Source organism: Apium graveolens, chromosome 9, assembly GCF_009905375.1.
Source record: "Apium graveolens cultivar Ventura chromosome 9, ASM990537v1, whole genome shotgun sequence".
Taxonomy (NCBI): Eukaryota; Viridiplantae; Streptophyta; class Magnoliopsida; order Apiales; family Apiaceae; genus Apium; species Apium graveolens.
In genome coordinates, this window is record NC_133655.1 from 35,172,505 (window position 1) to 35,193,689 (window position 21,185).

Below are 21,185 nucleotides of genomic sequence, written 5' to 3' on the forward strand. Positions count from 1 at the left end.
AAGTCAGATTGATCATAGCAATTCCAGATAGATCTTTCAGTAACTTGCATTTGCTTTGTTTTTCTCCCAGCAGATTTAAAGTGAATCTTGGTTGGTGGTTTAAATGAAGGTGGTTTTGTGATTTTCTTTAGGCTAGTTTGGCGGGTAGTGATTGGGATTTTGAGAAGAAAGTTTGCAGTTGGATTATATAAGAATTTGGCTTTGAGGTGAAGGATGGTTGAGTGTTTGAGCTAAAAGGTTTAGCGGATTAAGCTTGGTTGATTTGGATTGGTAGCGATTATTTTTATGGCCCTGAACCATCTTCCTTTTTCTTATTTCTTCTCTCATCTCCCCCTTCTTCTCTTCTCCCTTCTTCTTCTCCTTCTTCTTATATTTGCTACCAATTGCTCTAGAGGATTGACTTGGATTTGAGCCAGAAGGTGGTTGATCATTTTGCTTCTGCTCATCATCATCCTTTAAATTGAATTGTGAGTTTGGCAACATGGTGTCAACATTCACAAGGTACCTTTCAAGGATTCTGATTTCATCTTCAATTTTCTTGCTCTTTTTTACATTTCAGATCAAATTGAAGTTTCACAATCAGCCTCATGTTTCCTCTAACACAGTTCTTGGGATTATTGAAGATTTTGCATTTCTTGGTCTGAGAACAAATAGGCCACCCCCTTTAGGGATGGAAAAATAATCTGATCCGATGGATACCCGATCTGAAACCCGAAATTTTGGATTTACCGAACCCGATTTTTCAGATTTGGATTTGGATATGGATTTAATTTTTAAACACGAAAATTTTTGGATTTGGATTTGGATATTAGGTATACCGATCCGAAATTCGAAACTCTATCCGGACCCGATTCGAATCCGAAAAAACCCGAATTATTATATATACTAGTTATATATATAATATTAGAATTTTATATACTACACATTATTATATATAAATATTTTAATAATATACATTATACATATTATTATATAATGTTTAGAACATATATTTTTATTTTTATGTTAAAAATTAACTAATTATAAAGTTTAATTAAATATAATTATTTAATCATTTAAACAGGTGATAAGGTTTATAAGGTTAATAAAACATCTTTTAGTAATAAATCTAAAAAACTAAGTATCAATTGAGTTGATATTTAAATATAGCTATACATATAATAACACAATTAATGATGTGGTGTAGTGGTTGAAGATGACACGTTAAAACTCTTTCTCTACAAGTCGCGTGTTCGATCCCAAGCACTTGCAATATCAATAATTATACAAATTTTTAGATTTCGGATTCGGGTTCGGGTTTCGGGTTTGAATATCCAATTCAAAAAATTTCGGGTTTCGGGTCCGATGGATCGGGTTCTGGTATTCATTTTCGGGTTCGGGTCGGGTTCAGGTATGTATAAAATTTTCGGGTTTGGATATAGATTCTACAATACCCGATCCGATCTGACCCGATTGCCATCCCTAACCCCCTTGCTTGGATATAGATAAGTTTCAAGAAAAGCATCTATTTGAGCCTTTTTGAGTTCATGAAGCAATTGGGTGTCCTCTGTGATGACCATGTGTACCTTGTCAATCATTACATCCAGCTCAGATACTCTTAAGGTTCTGAGACTTGGAAGAGGCACTTGGAGACATCTGTCCACACCAGCATCGTTGATATTCACAACAATCCTCTTCTCCAAATAGTTATCAATTTTCACAACCACTGCCCTAATGGAGTTGATGTTCTTGTACAATGCTCTTTTGTAGGTGATGTAATTGTTTTGAAGAGACAACCTTAGGACTGCAAGAAGTTCATTGAATTCTTGATCTTGATTTGGTCATTATGCAGCCTTGTTGAGTCTGTCTTTTCCCACATCTTAGAATGATTGAGCTAAAGAACATTGGCCATGCTGAGTTGATGTGATAGGCTCCTTAGATTTACCAGCATCCTTAGATTGTTGAATCCTAGCTGCTATCTCCCCCTTAGTCTTGGGAACAGGCGTGAGCAGAGGAGTTAGTATTTCTGGCCTTACAGCTTCAGGCAATGAGGGCAATGGTATGTTGAGCTTCCCCATGATGGCTCCCAAAGCCACAAAATTCTGCATTTGGAGATACTTGTGAGAGTCCACCAGGGTTTTGATATATGTTTGTTGATTATGCACCAAAGATGTGAGAGCATGTACTTGTGCACTTAATGAGTTATTTGAGGTTTGGAGAGAAGATACTTGCTATTGAAGTTCTTGAATTTGTATGGTGGATGAGGATTGAAATGTGGAGGAAGTAGAGACACCAAAAGTATCCTGCACAACCTTCTTAATTTCTTCCATGAGCAAGGCTGAAGGAGTGTATCTGCTAGAGTGCATCTGATCCAGCTTCAGTCTTGAGTCATTGGAGTGAGTTATATTTTTTTTAAGTTGGTCATGCAGGGATACAAGTAAGGTTCTTAGATTCTTGACACTAGATTCCACTCCACTTAGATCATACCTAGCCAATTGATCTGCAAAGATTGTGAATTTATTCTTGATCTCTGTCTGTAAGGAAATGATTTGGTCCATCTTTTCTCTAACCATCTTTATGATCTTATCCAGATGCCCAGTTAAAGTTATTTAAAGTGCTTTTCCAAAGTTATGGAAAGTTTTGATTTGAGCCTTGTATACTTCATTTACTGCATCATATACTTCCTGTGGAGATAAGGATCTAGCATTGCTCCCCAATTAGACACTCCTCCCTGATTTGTGATCCATTGAGTAGACTAGCTTCTGGACAACACTGGAAATATTGTCAAACCCTGACTTTCTGCAAGTGAAAGCCCTTATCACTGAATCAAAAAGAAAAGACCATTCCCTACTCAGATTCTTTTTGTTCATGCTTGCCAGATTAATCTTTTCAGAGTAATTGATGAAGTCCATGAATTCATAAAGCTCATCCTGAGTTGGAACCTCCACCATCTTGTCAGTAGGTATGCCTAAAACCATATTAACATCACTCTCAGAGATCTCCACCTATTGGCCCTTGATTGTACAATTTATCACTATTGATGCTGCCTGATTCTCATGCACCACTGTTCTTGTCACTGCTGTATTCCAGAAATCCCCTAACATATCTAGATAGAGTACATGATTAACAGTAAGAGTTCCACAAAGTATGTTTAAGACAGAAATTTCACAAAGCTTTTGAAAGCTTCAAGAGCTTGATTTGCACCCAGAAATGCAAGAAAGTTGGTTTCTTTTGGGATAAAGGGTATAATAATGTTTGTTGTCATTGAGAAGAGTAGGAAGTATAGTGGGTAAGAAAAATTGAAGAGAAAGAGTTCGAAACGAGAGAGAAATCGGTTTTGATTTGAAAATTCTAGGTCACTCAGAGTTCTCGAAGGCGTAAGTATGTGTATATCGAGATGTCTGAGTATTTACAGTAAAAGCAAATGACTTATCGAGAACTGAAACATAAATGTTTGAAATTTTCTTATCGAGAAGTAATTTTAAAAAGAGAATTACATATCGAGAAGTTATTTTAATTTACTCTTTTAGAGAACTAAAACTGACTTGTCGAGATGTCAAATAAATACCTAGTTTTCCAAAATGGACTGAATTGTTTCCAATTTTTATTTGAATAAATCCAAATAAAATCAAAATAAATTTATCAAGAGTAATTTACCAAAATAATTTATTGAATTAAATTATTTCAGTTCTGAGTTATTTATAAGTCTAAAATTGTACTTGTAGAGAACTCTGCGAGTTAACACTTATAGAGAACTCTACAATGACTTGTCGATAAGTCATAATAAAGCTTATCGAGAAGTCCCTCGAGAAGTCAGAAAATTGACTTGTCGAGAACTCACTCGAGAAGTCTTAAAATGACTCGTCGATAAGTCAATTAGACTTATCGAATTAGACTTATCGAGAACTCAGTTCTCTATATACTCTTGATCACTTTGATTTTGCCTTGTGCTAATTTTACATATTGACAATGTACATAAACATTTAGATAGTTTTCTTAGAATTGAAAAATTCCAAGCTAAATTTTGAATTTTGAAAAATTAATATGCAGAGATTTCCAAAATATTTAAAATTCATATTTCACTTAATATCCATTTAATCAAATAAAATTTGATTTATTAGAAATTAATCTGCTGCAAAATATTAGCCGAGTTCTTGCCTTAGGATGAAGAATTAAGCATTCCAATTTCACCTACAAGTCTAGTGAAAGTCGCTTCATCCAAAGGTTTAGTAAAACTATCAGCTAAATGTTTTTCTGTTGGAACAAAAATGAGCTCAATGGTACCATTTGTAGCATATTCTATAATAAAATGGTACCTTACAACAATATGCTTTGTTATAGAATGATTAAATGGATTAGCTACAATAGATACAATAGTAGTATTGTCACATATAATTGGGGTTTTATGTAACACTAGGCTATAATCCATTAGCTGATTTCTAATCCAAAGCACTTGAGCACAACAACTTTCAACAGCTACATATTCAGCCTCAGCTGTGGAAGTTGACACAGATTGTTGTTTCTTGCTATACCAGGATACAAGTCTTTGTCCAAGAAACTGATAGCTTCCACTAGTGCTCTTCCTGTCAACCCTGCATCCAGCAAAATCTGCATCTCTGTACCCAACAGCTTCAAAACCAGTTCCCTTAGGATACCATAATCCCAAGTTTGAAGTACCCTTCAAGTATCTGAAAATTCTATTTACAGCCATCAAATGTGATTCTTTTGGATTGGATTGAAATCTTGCACACAGACATGTTGCAAACATAATGTCTGGTCTACTTGCAGTTAAGTATAGCAAAAATCCAATCATTCCTCTATAGCTTGATATATCTACACTCTTGCCATTTTTATCTTCATCCAACTTTGTAGCTGTAGACATAGGTGTAGATGCAAGTGAACAATCAACCATACCGAAATTTTTCAATAAATCTTTGACATACTTAGTTTGTCTTGTGAAGATTCCATCACTTTTTTGACTGACTTGAAGTCCAAGAAAGTAACTAAATTCCCCCATCATACTCATTTCATATTCACTCTACATAAGCTTAGAGAATCTTTGGCAAAACTTTTTATTAGTAGAACCAAAGATAATATCATCCACATAGATCTGAACTAGGATCATATCATCACCATGCTTCTTGTAGAAGAGAGTCTTGTCAATAGTACCTCTAGTGAATCCATGCTTAAGTAGAAAGTCAGAAAATGTGTCATACTAGGCTCTAGGTGCTTGTTTTAGTCCATAGAGAGCCTTGAGCAACTTGTATACAAAGTTTGGAAATTATGGATCTTCAAATCCAAGTGGTTGTTGTACATAAACTTCTTCTTCTAACTCACCATTAAGGAAAACACTCTTGACATCCATTTGATATACTTTAAAATTTGAATGTACAGCAAATGCAAAAAAAATCCTTATTGCTTCAAGTCTTGCAACTGGAGTAAAGGTTTCATCATAGTCAATTTCTTCCTTTTGTGAGTAGCCTTTTGTAACCAACCTTGCTTTATTTTTGGTGACAATTCCATTTTCATCCATCTTATTCCCGTACACCCACTTTGGTGCATGAACCAACTCCCAGACTTTATTTCTTTCAAACAGATTTAGCTCTTCTTGCATAGCAGATATCCAATCAGGATCAAGTAGAGCTTCTTCAGTTTTCTTTGGCTCAACTTGTGAAAGAAAACATGCATGAAGACATTCATTTGCAGTTGCACTTCTAGTTCTCACTCCAGCTGTTGTATTACCAATAATTGCTTCTCTACTGACTTCTATCCCCCTTTCTGGTATGAGTTTATTGACTTGAGTTTTCTGTGTGTTCTTCACCATTGACATGACTTGCATAATCTTTGTCTCTTTCTCCCCCTGAGTTTGTGCTATCAAATTCTGGTCCATGAGATGAGCTTTCATTCACATGATTCACTAGTTCAGTTGACTCTTCATCTATTCTGTGATTTGTGTTGACTTCAACTTCATCATCAGAATCACTATCAATGTTGAAATTTTTAAACTTTAGGGCTTCTGCTTCATTTTTATCAAGGCATTCCAAGCCCGGGAACTTGTCATCATCAAAAGTAACATATGTGTTTTCCATGATTTTCTTTTATTCAATCTCATAGACTTTGTATGCAATCCTTTCCAATGAATATCCCAGAAAAATTGCCTTAAAAACTTTGGAGTCAAATTTTCCCATATATTCATAATTGTCCTTCAAAACATAACACTTGCTTCCAAACACATGAAGATGCTTCAGAATAGGCTTCCTTTTAGATAAGATTGAGTAGGGTGACTTGTCAAGATTCTTGTTAATGAGATATCTGTTTTGAGTATAGCATACAGTATTCACAGCTTCTTCCCAAAAACTAGTTGGCAGTTTTGCATCTTGTAGCATTGTTCTAGCAACCTCTACTAGTGTTCTGTTCTTTCTCTCAAATACCCTATTTTGTTGAGGTGTTCTAGCAGCTGAGAATTCTTGAACAATGCCCTTATCTTTGCAGAATTCATTTAAGGTTGCATTCCTGAATTCTATTCCATTGTCACTCCTCAATTTTTTTTCACACAATTATGATCTTCAGCCTGCTTCTCAATCTTCTTAATATGTTCAATTATGATGTGTGGAGTTTCATCTTTAGAGTGCATAAATTCTACCCATGTGTAATTTAAGTAGTCATCCACCATGAAAAGTACATATCTTTTCTTGAAATTGACGGGACATTAACTGGTCCAAATAAATTCATGTCAATAAGTTGCAAAGTTGCACTTATATAATTCACAGTTTTACTCTTGTGACTTAATCTTTTCATTTTTCCCCTTTTGACAAGCATCACAGACTTCATCTTGAGCAAATTCCAGATTAGGCATGTCTCTTACTAACTCCCTTTTGACTAGAGTGTTGATTGCTTTAAAATTCATGTGAGATACCTTCTTATGCCATAGCTTTCTTTGCTCTACAGATGCCTTGGTGTATAAGCAACAAATTCCATCCTCATTTGCTAATTCCAAGTCTGCAACAAATAAGCTTCATTCACTTGCTCCTTTCAGAACAACTTCACCAGTTTTCTTGCTGATGAAAATGCATTCTTCTTTGTTGAATAAAACCTTGAAACCCTTGTCTGCAAATTGGCTGACACTGTGAAGATTCATTTCAAGACCAGATACCAGTGTTACATCTTCAATGACAATATTTCCAAAAATTAACTTGCCATATCCCATTGTGAAGCCTTTGTTGTTGTCTCCAAAAGTCACTAATGGGCCAGCCTTCTCCTCAAACTGTGATAGAAGGGCCATATCACCTGTCATATGTCTTGACCATCCGCTGTCTATGATCCATATGACTTTCTTCTATTTGCCCTGCACACAATAAGGATTGAGTGTGTTAAGAAACCCAATCAGTGTTGGGTACTTTTTCCCTTTTAACATATTTGATAAAGGTAGAATTTGATGATTCAGAAAGAATAGAGTTAATTCAATGATGTACGTTGTTATTTTTAGCTGAAGATTCAATATTGATTTTCTTAAGATCAACTCCCAACTTGTGGAAACTTTTCATTACTTTCATGTTACAAGGTATGCAATCAAACTTGTCACAGAATGAGTAGGGATTTTCAGCTTTTGCTTCATTGTACTTGCATGCTCCCACTCGTGGCTTACTAACAACCTTTTTGCAAAGGTGAGTTAGATGATTAACAGAACCACATTTTTGACATTTTTTTCTTGGAGCATCCGCAACATAAACAAAATTATTGCTCTTATTTATCCCAATCTTTCCATTTATGTTCTTCTTCTTTCTTGCATCTTCAGTTTTTATTTCCTTGACAGGTGTCTTGGAATCTTGGTTGACCATGGGCTTCTTTTCAGCTTTGGAAGTTGGAGTTGTTTCTGCATTTTTCTTCTCATTGTCTTCATCGGCAATTTCTTGCTTTATGATCAAATCTTCTTCACTGAAATCTACTTCACATGCTTTGAACATAGGTGAACCAACCTTTCTCAACATAGCTGGAACATCTTCATTTTCTGTTGTTTTTCCTTTATCACCTACCGCTTTCTTGTTGCTATTCAAAACATCATAATCAAGACCAATAGCTATGTTATCACATTACTTATTCTTCTCATGGTACTAAATAACCAACTCAGATGCTGAATGATTTCATTTTTACCTCATTCTTCTCAATCTTTTCTCTTAACACAGCTTCAATCTCACTTGCCACTTCAGCTTGTTTTTTAGATATTCATTTTCTTGCTTGACTGACTCAAGCTCCACAAGAAGTAGATCCATCTTTTACTTCTCACTCTCAAGCTTCTCATTAGCTTTTATTAGCCTACTGACTTCCTCAGTAGCTGCTACTAAGCTAGTGTGTATATGAAACATCTCCACACTTATCTTTTCCACAGTCTCCTTATATTGACTAGCATTCAAATCAATAGTGGTTAGATTTGGTACCTTTGATTTTGAAGTGTTAGCTTCTCCATGCTCAAAATCCATAAGTGCATAGTTTCCAACTTTTTCATCCTCATCATCAACATCAGTATCATCCCAACTCTTTCCTTCTGGAATATAAGCTTTTCCAGACTGCTTCATACTTTGCTTCCAGTTCCAAGTAAGATTTATCCTTCTTCACCTTTTTAAGCTTTCTGCATTCAGTAGGAAAGTGACCCAACTCATCACAATTGAAGCACCTTATCTATGATCTGTCCACAGATCCTGTTTTGTAGCCACCTTTGCTAGCTGAATTATACTGAGCTTTTGGTTTCCAGTTGTTGCTGTTGGAAGATTGTCCTTTGCTTTTGAAAAATCTTGGCTTCTTGACTCTTATGTTAGAACATTTTCTAGACAAGTAAGCCATGGATTGATCCAATTCATCTCTCTCATCCAGGGTGTAATATTCATCTTCCTCCAGCTCCAACATAACTTACTTCTGAGGTCATTTGTTCTTTTGTTCCACAGCTTGAAAAACTGGAACTTGATCATCTTGCTCATCTTCACTTTCTTCTTTGTCATTCACAATCAAAGCACTTGAACCATCAACAACATGACTATGGTGTGCTTTCAATGACTTCCTTTGCAATATTTCAAGTTTATAAGTTTTCAAGATTCCATATAGAACTTCCAAAGTCATTCTGCTTAAATCTCTTCCTTCTCTAGTAGCTGATATTTTCTGTTCAAGATGGTCAGGAAGAGCTCGAAGGAACTTTAGGTTAACCTCCTCAGCTTTATAGTATTTATCATGTAGCTACAAGTCATTTATCAATTTATTGAACCTTTCAAAAACTTCAGTGATTCCTTCTTTTGGTTTAGCCATAAACCCCTCATACTGAGAAACCATAATCCTCTTTTGGTTTGACCTAACTTCCTCTGTTCCTTCACATAAGATCTCTATTTTCTCCCAGATCTGTTTGGTTGTGTCACAGTTGACAATGTCATTGTACATTACATTGTCGAGTGACTCTATCAAGATCAGCTGCAAGCCACTATCTAGAGAAACTTTTTCTTTTTCAGGTTCAATATATTCTGAAAGATCTTTAGGAGTATAATGTGCCAGAATGACCATGTCTCCATCTATAGATTTCTCAACGCTTACCATTGGGGCGAAAGGCCCATTATTGAAGATCTGAATGTATAATGGATTGGCCATCCTGATGAACATCATTATTTTCTTTTTCCATAGTGTGTAGTTAGATTTGTTAAAGGTAGGGATTTTGATACTGCTAAGCTTCTGTGTCTTCATTTTTCCAAGATCTTTAATCTGTTTGTTTTCAGATTTTGCTCTGATATCACTTGTTAGGTAATGAATACAACACAAAGGGGTGAATGTGTTTTAGATTATTTTTAAGCTTTTTAAACTGTTGTGGATGGTGAACAAAGTAATTTAACTGTAGAGATAATATGTTTAACTGGAATAATGGAACATGCACATGAACACATTATCTTTCAAAACTCACTTAATTTTATATTAAAATCAAGTATTTCTGGGTTCTTTGTTGATAAAGAACTCAACTTCTCTCTTGAGAGTTACAAAATTTTCTATATCTATTTTGGTACAACTAAAACAAAACATCTAGTGTTTACTTTATAGAACAGTAAACACAGGTTTTACACAAGATGCAATAGCATTACTAAACCCTACTTTAAGTTAACTAAAACTTTCTAATCCTGGCTTAGTATATATTTGCAAATCGTGCATGTCTGTGACTTTGCTTTTTCAGTTAATGTTGGCCTTTGATCATGTACTCTTCAAGCTACTTTTTGTAGAATTTTCAAATCAGTGATTGATTTGTTTGTTGATTGATATTCTTGGATATTTAACTGATCTGCATTCTGTACTTGAGTTTTATATCGAGATCTCCAGTTTGTTATATAGAGAACTCGACATTTCGATAAGTTTAATGGCTTATCGGGATCTCTTATTACTCTATAGTTGTTTTGACTTATCGAAGTTTTCGAGTTCTCTATAAAAGAATTAGGCTTGTCGAGGTCTTCAATCTTCATGACTTCATTTTGGCTTATCGATATCTCTGAGTTCTCTAGTGGAGAAATGACTTGTCGATATCTCAGAGATCTCTAGTGATATTTTGACTTATCGATATTTCAGATTTCTTTAGTGATATTTTGACTTATCGATATCTCAGAGTTCTATAGTGAAGAAATGACTTGTCGATATCTCCAATCTTCATGTCTTCAATTTGGCTTGTCGATATCTCTGAGACTTCTCTATAAGCTTTTCTTGACTTCTTTATAAGCTTTTCTTGACTTCTCGATAAGTCATTCTGGAGTTCTCGAATGACTTCTCTATATGACTTAATATGTGACTTGTAGATTTCTTGACTTAGAATGTTTTTCCCAAAACAGATTTATTCAACTCCAAGCTTCTTCACATTGTCTCTGAGGCATGATCCTCATGATCTTTTTCCAGAATTTATTCTTAGGCTTGAGACTGTTTACAGAAAAATACCCCAATATAATATATTTACACTTTTACAGACTTAAGTGATACAATACAAAATGTAAACTTAGATTAACATACAACTCAATTAGGACTGTCAATTTGACTTAGTCTTGTTATAGTACAGGCATGTCTTGCACAACAATCCCCTTTCAATATCAATGTTTCTCCTCGTAGTTGAAATTTCAGGGTCTGAGTCTTCTAATCGGTACTCATAGTTCCTAAATTTTCGAGCCACTGAATGCCTAATATCAAATCTGAGTTCCCCAGATGCAACGGTAGAAAGTCTTCCACTACTTCAATGCTATGTATCCACACTCTAACCTGCTAACACTCCCCTTCACCTTGAACAGATTCACCGGTACCCAATGATACTCCAAAAGCTTTAGTAGAAGAAACTGGCAATCCTAACTTGTTTACTGCCTCAACAGAAATGAAATTGTGGGTGGCGCCGAGATTCAGCATAACCACCACTTGTGGACTCTTTATCGTGCCCACCATTTTAATTGTTTTTGGGCTGGTAAGTCCCATCACCGAATTTAGCAAAATTTCTGGTTTCCCCGGCCCTTCAGATAAACGCAGTCCTTTTTCCTCTATAGGACTCGTGACTGGACTTTCCTCCTCTTCCTCCTCACATTGTGATAATAAGACGCTTAATTCTTTTTTTTACAGCGGTGTCCAACATGCCATTTTTCATCACACTTAAAACAAATCCCCTTTTCCCTCCGATTTTTCCACTCGTCACTCAATCGACGAACTTCCCCTACAAGTTTGGCTATTCGTAATGGACTCGAATTTCTCGAGCTGGTCCACATTGATGTAGAGTTATGAGATAACATTGAAGGTGCACGTGATGCATTTGATGAGCCACCCATAGATGATACTCCGATGTACCAGTGTCGGAAGAATATGGATCTGAAGAGTAAGAACTATACGTACCTTTAAACCCCGAACTCGTTCCACTTTCTTGAGCTTTAAATTTATTTTCACAGCCAACTTTTAACTTTTCCTCTATTTTTAATGATAAATCTGTAGCTTGATCCAAGCTACGAGGTCCCAATAATCTCAGCTCTGCCTTAATTTTCGCCTTCAACCCATTGATATATTAGCCCTTTGCTATTTCCTCCGGTACCCCTATCAGTGGTGCCATTAATTCAATAACCCTCGTCTGTACTCTACAACTCCTGCTACTTGTTGGTGGTTTAACCATTGTTCATGTAAACTTCCTGCAGCCGTCGGACGAAACTGTTATAATAATATATATATTTCATCTCAGATCATCCGTTTATTGGTCCCCTTCCATGTTCCCACTGATACCATAATAGAGCATCCCCGTCCAGAGTAACGATAGCAGCTTCTAATTGTTCTTCCTCGGTCAGCTTATAGAAATAAAAAAATTATTTTACTTTCAACATCCAACCATCCGGGTTATTTCCGTCAAAATTAGGTAAATCAAGCTTCTTAAACTTCCAACTGAATCCCCCGCCTGCTGCTGAAAATTACCCTCCTGGATCTCTATAAACCCTACCCGACCCCAAATTTCTACCACGACCCGACCCGGTACCAGACCCCTCGGGTTCATCTAATCATCGCTGAACATCACAGATCGTTCCTTGCCTGATTTATACCCAGAATTAGCCTTAGTCATATCCGACAACTTCATCATTGTCATTGTGGATCGAATCTCTTCTTGGAATTTATCTTGTTCCCCCTTCATCAAATTCATAAACCCCTCATGTTTTTTCATCGACCGAGCTACTCTATCTTCCAATCGCTGACCGGTTTGCTCTAATGTTTTTGTCAATTGCTCGATTAGGGTTTTCTGCAAATCATGGGTAGCTTCCTGTACTGACACTGAGATTTGTTCTAGCATCGTTGATCTGAGTTCTCCCAACCCCCGTTCTAACACCTCGATACGAAATTGATTAGTTGGTGGTGCTCCCATCGTCGCCTAGTCACGAATTGCTACTGCCCTAATACCACTTTGCTATAACCCAACTATAGCCCACCAGTACTAGCACAAGAGAATGGACAAGCTGCTGATTCACTTCACAATAATAATAATAATAATGAGAATAATAATGAGAATATAGATTACAGATTCTGAAATGAACACACAAAGGAACCCTTAACTTTGGAGAGGTTAAGGTCTCTCCTAGCGATCACAATCGACTCTATTCTCTTAACCCCTTCTATACCCCACTCCTTCCTTTTATTCCTTATTAATTCACTTCCCTTCTAATTTACCCTTGTAACCTTCTCTTAAGATAAAGACCCTTTTACCCCTTCATATTTTTCTGTTTATTAACAGGTGCTCTCCTGGTGTATGTGAAGTTAACTGGATGTTGACTCCCACACCTTGCAAAGTGTTGGCTGGAGAACATATATTGGGGTCAATTTGACGTGCAGAGAGAATCGTGGAGAGAATGTGTTGAATGAGAGTGGTAATGAATTTTTGTGCATAGAGAAATATTCATACAATTTGTGTGAAATTATCGAAAGTGTGACATCTGCTGTTGTAAACGTGTTTCGGTTCCTTGACTTGCATGTAAATCCTTTTTCAAAGTTTTGTTGTTTCCTTCACTTTCAGCGTTTGGGCTGTTTAGGCATTCTTCCAATTCTACCTTGGGGAAGCTCACTTATTCCTGAATCCTGATCATTCAGAATAATTCGTGTTTTTTGGGAATCGGCTTTTCTGGCTTCATCATTTCATAGCCTATTCTGAGGGAGAGGTCACATGATAAGGGTGTTCGTTCTAATATCAGAACCTGACCAGTGACTGCTGACCGGTAGCTAGGATATCGCCTGTGGGCTTTTTCCAGTTGTGAACTTGTAATAATTTTTACAAAACTTCTTCTTAGAATAAGAGCTTGTTTATTGACACTTGGTTCCACATGCAGTCTATAGAGAGATGCATAGTTTTATCTTGGGTATTTCAAGAAAGACGACACCGATTACAACCAATATACCCGAAAGTACCCAGTCACATTTTAATTGTTACATTGTGTTGTGTCTGCGAGAAGTACATTCATCTGGCTGCCCAAGTATTACATAAAGAAACTTGTGGACTAGAAAAAGATACAGAGCAATAAATCATAGAATGATATGATCAAATTAACATCTATAATTTCTTCAGAGCAACAACAAAAGAGATGGGACTAATTTCTTGCAAATCCAATTCTTCATCCACCAATTTCCCAAACACGTCAAACAAACTGTCAAGGATCTCTTCACCGAAATGGTGGCTAATCATCGATTCCTGTATAGCCCTAACCGCCATTGCCACTGCTGTGCCATAGCTCATCTCCCCCTCGGCTTTCTTCTCCATTTCAAACATTTCCAAGCGGTCCACTACAAATGAACCCTCTTTACGCACTTCAACTCTTATTTCATCTTCTGAAGCAGCATAAAAGTGTACATCGTACTCATCAAGCTTCTTCTCCTCGACTTGTCCCTGCATAACATTAGCATTCTTAATGATAATCAATACTTGATCTACAAATCCTTGTAAAATCATATTTCTTGTAAGAAAATACCATCAACGAGTTAGTTATTTACCTTTGAAATCAAAATTTTAAATGATCTAGAAAGTATTTTCCATAAAAAGGAATTCCCTCTATCCACATGATTTGAGCCACTTCGACCTAACAAAATAAGCACAGCACATCCTCCAGAAACAAGCTCTCCTGATCGTGATCGGAGAAACAAATTAAAGTCCTCTTGGAACTGTCTATGGTATGCTTGAGATACCTCGGGCGGGCTTGATTCAGATATGTAAATGCAGCCTTTGTTTACTGATTCACCTTCTTTGTTATATATCGCAGCTGGTACCTGTTTATAAGATGCACAATAAATTTCGTAGTGCATATGTTAAAGTAAAATAAATGTACATTTACTGGTGTCCCAAGAAGTATGAAAAGAAGGGGAAAAAAAGAAAAGCAAATGATTAGGTTATGCCATGTGCATAATGAAACTTACTCTGGAAAGCCAGTGCAAGCTGTAGGAGGAATAAACAAAATGCAAGCACTTGTCTGGAAAAAGTCTTCCGTAAAATGTGCCTGGATAAGCAGCTATGTAAATAGCTGGTGAACAGTTACTTGTACCAGTAGTTCCATACTGCTTGTGTTCTTTCAATTCTTTGTAGAAATCTGGCAAGCTCTTAAAGATTGCATTGAAATCATTTGTAGGGAGGTCATTAAGGTAAATCCGAAACTCGGGTGGTGGATAGATCGAAAGTTTTTGGCATGTTTGTCCAACAGCATCAACCAGAGTTTTTATTGATGATAATGTGTTCTGTCCTGAGGAACACCCTAAGTCAGCTATGCCAATGCTCTTTGGAGCTGTTTTCACATACACTTCCTGAATCGCTTCTGTTGTTATATGCTTCACCATATCAGATCCCTTTTTCTGCATTTCAGCACAATTGATACGAGGCCAAAACGTTAAATAATTATTAACAGATTTTACATGATAGTATATGAAAATTTAGAACATAAGAGTTGAACCTGCAATGAAGAATTTCTGGCATAGCTAGTATCTCCAACTCCTCCAGTCATGTGGAAAACTTTCTCTACATCCATGATTTAACAATAAGTGTACTTTGTTTTAATATTTATGGCATTGCAAGTCCTTTTATAGGAGGATGATGATTATGCAATGCTGTGATTCTTTCTTCCAGGTTATAAGATTTTGCTTTTCCCCTATTCTTTTATCATCATAATAACCTAGAAGTAAAATATATCAGTGAAATTTGATTATTTTAGGGAAAAACATTTGAGTAACGAGTTTTCTAATGTGTGCCCAAGGGCACACAATAAGCTCCTCTAATCATAAATATTGATGGACCAAACTCATAAAATTTAGTTGTTATTGTGTGCCCTTGGGCACACATTAGAAAGATAGTTTGAGTAATGCTACATGTATAGAATTTTTGTACAACACTATATTAAATACATTTGTCGCCACTATGATTATGGTTCTCTAGTGTACACCCTCAACTTATTTTCATTTGTTTATCTAAAAATTGTGTTTTTGTGGTGTACTTACAAAATTTTTATTATTTAATTGTACCGGTTATTACTATGCATTTACTTTTTATTATTTAAAAAAAATTACATCTTTATGTTTTATATATTTTCTTATAGTATGTATTTATTTTTGTATTTTAATGCTAGTATAGTTTCTTTTCAATTAAATGTTTAACTTTTTATATTAAGTTTTAAAAAAAATAATTTCATTATAAAACATTACAACAAATAAGATTGATAAAAAGTAATCAAAACACTATAACATAATGAACAACCGACTTGTAAAATTATATGTTTCAATAGAAATCAACAATAAGTCTCAATAAAAAAAACCATAACATACTTGTGTTCATAATGAAATACCCAAATTAGATCAAATAAAAAAGAACATGTTCAATAACTTTCCAACTTAAAACATCTCATTAATAATTTTTATTCTCTTTGATTTCTAAAATAGGAGGATAGAAGGCTTGTATGTGTTCCTCCAGATGACTTGGATCCATATTTGTTGTACCACCATCATGACTCCAATAAGGGATTACCTAATATAATGTATACAAAATATGTTAATATATATACTCTTTTTTTTTTAAGCAAGAAATCAATTCCATTAAAAAGAAGCATCAAACAAACAAGCCTCTACCAAATGTTTAGGGAGAGACGTTACACAAGGCAATCTAGCTATTCCATGAGCTACCTTGTTAGCCTACTTTCGAACATGTTTGATAATAAATTCCAATAATCCTTGGAGAATAATTTTGCAATGATCGATCACATGACCTACTTCCAGCATATACTCTAGTTGCATCAACTGTTAGCTTTGAGTCCATCTCCACTATTACCTTCCTTTCATCTTGAGATATCACCCATGACAGAACTTCTTTATGTTAGTATATATACTCTTAAAATAAAATAAAGATATTATAATCTTATAGCCATATTACATACCTCAAAATAACCAGGAGTATAATAAGAAGAAAATGCCTGTACATGGGTGCTGAGAACAAATTATCACCAGCAAGTGAGTGATGCTTATGATTGTCCTTGATATTTACATTTTCCTGGAAAAAAACAAAAAAAATGAAACTTAAAATTTTGTATAACCATACTATTACTAATTAAATACTTTAAACACATACTGCCAATTAAATTTTAGGTGGAAGCACATACCATGTGACAATATTTGTTTTGATTTTGTGTTTGGCAACTTTTTGAATTTTGTGCTTCATCAATATTTTCAAATGATTTGGAATATATGTCCTGGTAAAATATGAAAATATAAGTAACATATGAATTAAAAAATAAATAATTATAATATATATGCAAGAATTATAAATTCCATACATGTTCTTTCTTCTCATCTTTTTTCTTTTTACTCCCTTTTTTCTTTGTGGTAGCTTTTTCAACAGTGGGAATTTTTCTATTAATTGGTGGGCGTCCTTTACCTCTAAAAACCACCGGATCAATTATGTTTGGATGCTCACTGTTTGTCTTAATTTTTGTTCCACCATCTTTAGAAGGTTGAGCAGCTGATGCTTGGTATGACTATCAAGAATTTTTTTTAATTTAATTGTCCATTCCACCCCCTTTTCATATTTGAAATCATTATCCATTGCCATCTCAACTACCTTATAGGAAGATTTACACATCTTTTCAAATCTTTGTATCTCATTATTAACTGCCAAAGTATTATAACTTATCTTCACCCGAGCATGACATCTTTTTATATCTTTCCTCCATCTATTCATGATATATTTGGAAGGAATGTCATAAACTCTTTTGTAAATAAGAATTGGAATTGCATGTCTACAAAATATTCCTCTAAATTCAAACAACTTACAGTTGCAGATGACTTCCAAATTTACAGTCTTCAATAACTTCATATTTTGAGCCATCATCTTGAATTGGAAAAACTTCACATTAAAGTTTTCCTTTCAATTCTTGTTGAAACTCTTTAAACTTTGCATTTGTATAAATAGACTGAATTTATTTTTCCATTTCATACTCTGTAATGCATGGATACATTGAGTTGTATGAGTTAAAATCCTCTTGATTCTCTTTTTCTACTTTACTTGCAAGCGCATTGTCATATTATTCTACAAACTGTTTCATCGTTGTTTTTGAGTTCACATACCCATCAAAAAATGAGTTCATACTCTTACTTCGTTGTGTAGTAGACATACCAGCCCATAAAACTTCCTTCACATAAATTGGCACCCAACGAATCCTCTCATTGTATAATCCACTTAACCACTCATTATCTTGGAGCTCAAACTTTTCAATCATATTAGTCCAACTTTCTTCAAATTCATCCATACTTATGGAATTATACATAATATTTTTTAGAAAATGTTAGATATGTTTGATGATGGCATGACTAATCTGATGTATTTAGTTTCAGAACTTAATATCAGGACTTATCAGGACTTAGCTGAAAATTAGGATTTACTGAAGACAGGAAGATATCAGAACTTAAGGTATCAGAACTTGTAATATCAGAACTTAAGGAAGGATATGCTTCAGAAGTAAAGTGCGGCTGATTTCTAGGAGAGGATCTGGACTAAACAAAGGAAGATATGCTTTAGGAGTTGGATGACCAGAAGACTTGTAAAAAGATAATATCTGATTGATATATTTTATGAAGAGATATATTTCATATCAATTAGAAGATATCTTGTAACTGTGTACTATATAAACACAGCTTAAGGTTTACACTACATGTGTTATCATTCACGAGAAAATTATTTATTGTAACCCTAGCAGCTCTTAGTGATATCATACATCACTGAGAGAGTAGATTAACCTACTATAACAGAGTTTGATATATTGAATAAACTTCTTTTTTGTTACATACTTGTGTTTATAATAGAATTGATTGTAGATACTATATTGAACCCCTTTCTATAGTATCATTGAGGCCTAACAAGTGGTATCAGAGCCAATCTGTTAAGCTTACAAACAGTTAAGATCCAAACAAACAATCAATCTTGTCTGATCAAGCAAAAATACCAGACCCTCAAGAACCTGCAAAGGTTCAACCCATTCAAAACACCGGTAGATATGAAACCATCAGGGTTCCTATGCCCAGGGTGTCTGAGTACCCTGTATGGAGTGTGAAGATGGCCATGTTTCTGGAATCTACAAATCCAAAATATTTAGACAAAATTTATGATGATCCACACAAGCCCACAAAGCTTTCTGTTGCAATTGGGAATAAGCCACAGAGGATGATTCCCAAAGAAAAGAGAGAATTCACCAATAAAGACATCTCTTCACTAGGCAAGGATGCAAAAGTAAGACACTTGCTTCATAGTGCACTTGACAATGTCATGTCAAACAGAGTGATTGGATGCAAGACTGCAAAAGAAATCTGGTATGCATTGAAAGTGAGATGTCAAGGAACCAATGCCATCAAAAAGAACAGGATGACAATACTCACACAGGAGTATGAGCACTTTGACTCAAAATCTGATGAGTCACTAACTGATACATATGACAGATTCACACAGCTGTTGAATGATCTGTCACTAGTGGATAAGGAATATGACACAGAAGATTCAAATCTGAAATTCCTGAAAAGTGGGATTTGAAAGCTACTACAATAAGAGACAACTATGAACTTGCATATATGTCTCTTGATGAAATCTATGGGATGCTCAAGACTCATGAAATTGAGATGGAACAAAAAAAGAAGAGGAATGGAGGGAAGTCTAAGACAGTTACTTTAAAGGCTGAAGAAAATCCAATTATCTCTAGGAAGGTAAAAGGAAAGGCTCTTATCATACAGTCTGATTCAGAGTCATCAGATTCTGATGATGATGATTCAGAACCTGAAAATTTATCTGAAGTGGATGTTGATGCAGAGATGATACAACTGTGTGCTCTTATGGTGAAGGATATCACAAAGATAGCCTACAAGGAATTCAGAAAGGGTAAGCATTTTTCCAGGAAATATGGAAGTTCTGACAAGAAAGAGTTCAGAAAGACTGAAGTCAAAGAAGGAAAGTCTGACAGAGGAGACAACTCAAATGTCAAATGCTACAATTGTGGTGAAAGAGGCCACATCTCTCCTGATTGCAAGAAAGGAAAAGGTGATAAAGGCCAGTCACTTATCACAAAGAAGAAAAACTGGGAAGACATTTCAGAATCTGAAGAAGAGGTTAACTATGCCTTAATGACAAATGCTGATAGCAGTTCTGATGTTGTTAAACTAGAGGTACCTCTATCAACTCTTGCTTTTGATACATAAGATATTACTGAGTTGAGATTATTTATGAAAAACATTTATATTAGCTATAGAGATCAGACTTTAGAGAATGAAATATTAAAATCTGAAAATCTAAAGTACAAAAACAAAAATAGCTATCTTGAAGAAGAGTTAGTCAAGATGAACACTATTCAGACAGAGAGAGATAATACTGTGTATGTTAAGAATGAATTACTTAAACAGAATGATTATATAAAAACTGAATTAGAGAAAGAAAGAGAAATCATCAGGACTTGGACCAACTCAGGCAAAATAACTCAGAATATTCTAAGTAGTGGAAACTGGAAAAAGGGGTTAGGTTATAAAGATGGTAAAAGTGAGAAAGGGACTTTGCCAATTAAGCCAATTGCTATCAAACAGACTAAAAAGCCAAAGATAAATCCTGTTAAATTTGTTGCAAAAACTGTTGTGTCTGATTCTGAAGAGATGAAAGACTCTAAAAAAGAAGTCAAAGAAAAGTTAACTTCTGACAAATTAAAATAGGATAAACCAGCTTTGGTAAATATTGGCTTAATGACAAAGAAGTAGCTTAAGTATAAGCTGAAAGAGATTAAAAATGTGAACAAGGTAAAGGAAGCTAGGAAAAATAGGAATGGAAAGGAAGGTGTGAATAAAAGTAATAATTATATGCCTGTTCCTAATGCTCCTAGAAAGAAATGCTATAATTATGGAAACTCTAACCATCTTGCTTCTTTTTGCAGGAAAAATAAAGATATAAACTATTTACCTCCTAAATCAGGAGTTAAGAGTCAATCTGTTAGGTTTAAACCACAAAATCCTTATTTTTATTGTGGCAGTTTATGGCATTCTATTTATACTTGTAAGGAATATCATAGTTTGTACTATGATTATTATGAAATAAAACCTTCTTTAAAGAAAGTTAGTGTAATTCCTTCTAGTATAAATTCTGATGCGAAGTCTGATATAAAGTCTGATAAAAAGCATGTTAGCATAAACTCTGAAACTAAATCCGCTGT

General features: G+C 35.0%; 1 protein-coding gene across 1 annotated transcript; it reads right to left on the reverse strand.

Annotated features, from left to right (window-relative positions):
• Positions 1-13,820: 13,820 nt before the first annotated feature.
• Positions 13,821-15,609, reverse strand: LOC141684050 (putative methyltransferase TCM_000336). Its single transcript, XM_074488881.1, has 4 exons — positions 15,420-15,609; positions 14,893-15,321; positions 14,473-14,745; positions 13,821-14,368 (listed from the first exon to the last, which is right to left on the reverse strand). The coding sequence occupies exons 1-4, from the start codon at positions 15,492-15,494 to the stop codon at positions 14,036-14,038; spliced, it is 1,110 nt and encodes a 369-aa protein (XP_074344982.1). The 5' UTR covers positions 15,495-15,609; the 3' UTR covers positions 13,821-14,035.
• Between the last annotated feature and the right edge of the window lie 5,576 nt (positions 15,610-21,185).

Bases quoted from the DNA above. Each gene is read 5' to 3' on its own strand.
- LOC141684050 (XM_074488881.1), bottom strand. From the start codon at position 15,494: ATGGATGTAGAGAAAGTTTTCCACATGACTGGAGGAGTTGGAGATACT. The intron at 14,746-14,892 runs GTAAGTTTCATT...TCTTATAAACAG, and splicing joins GCTTGCACTGGCTTTCCAGA to GTACCAGCTGCGATATATAA. The intron at 14,369-14,472 runs GTAAATAACTAA...AATGTTATGCAG, and splicing joins TTAAAATTTTGATTTCAAAG to GGACAAGTCGAGGAGAAGAA.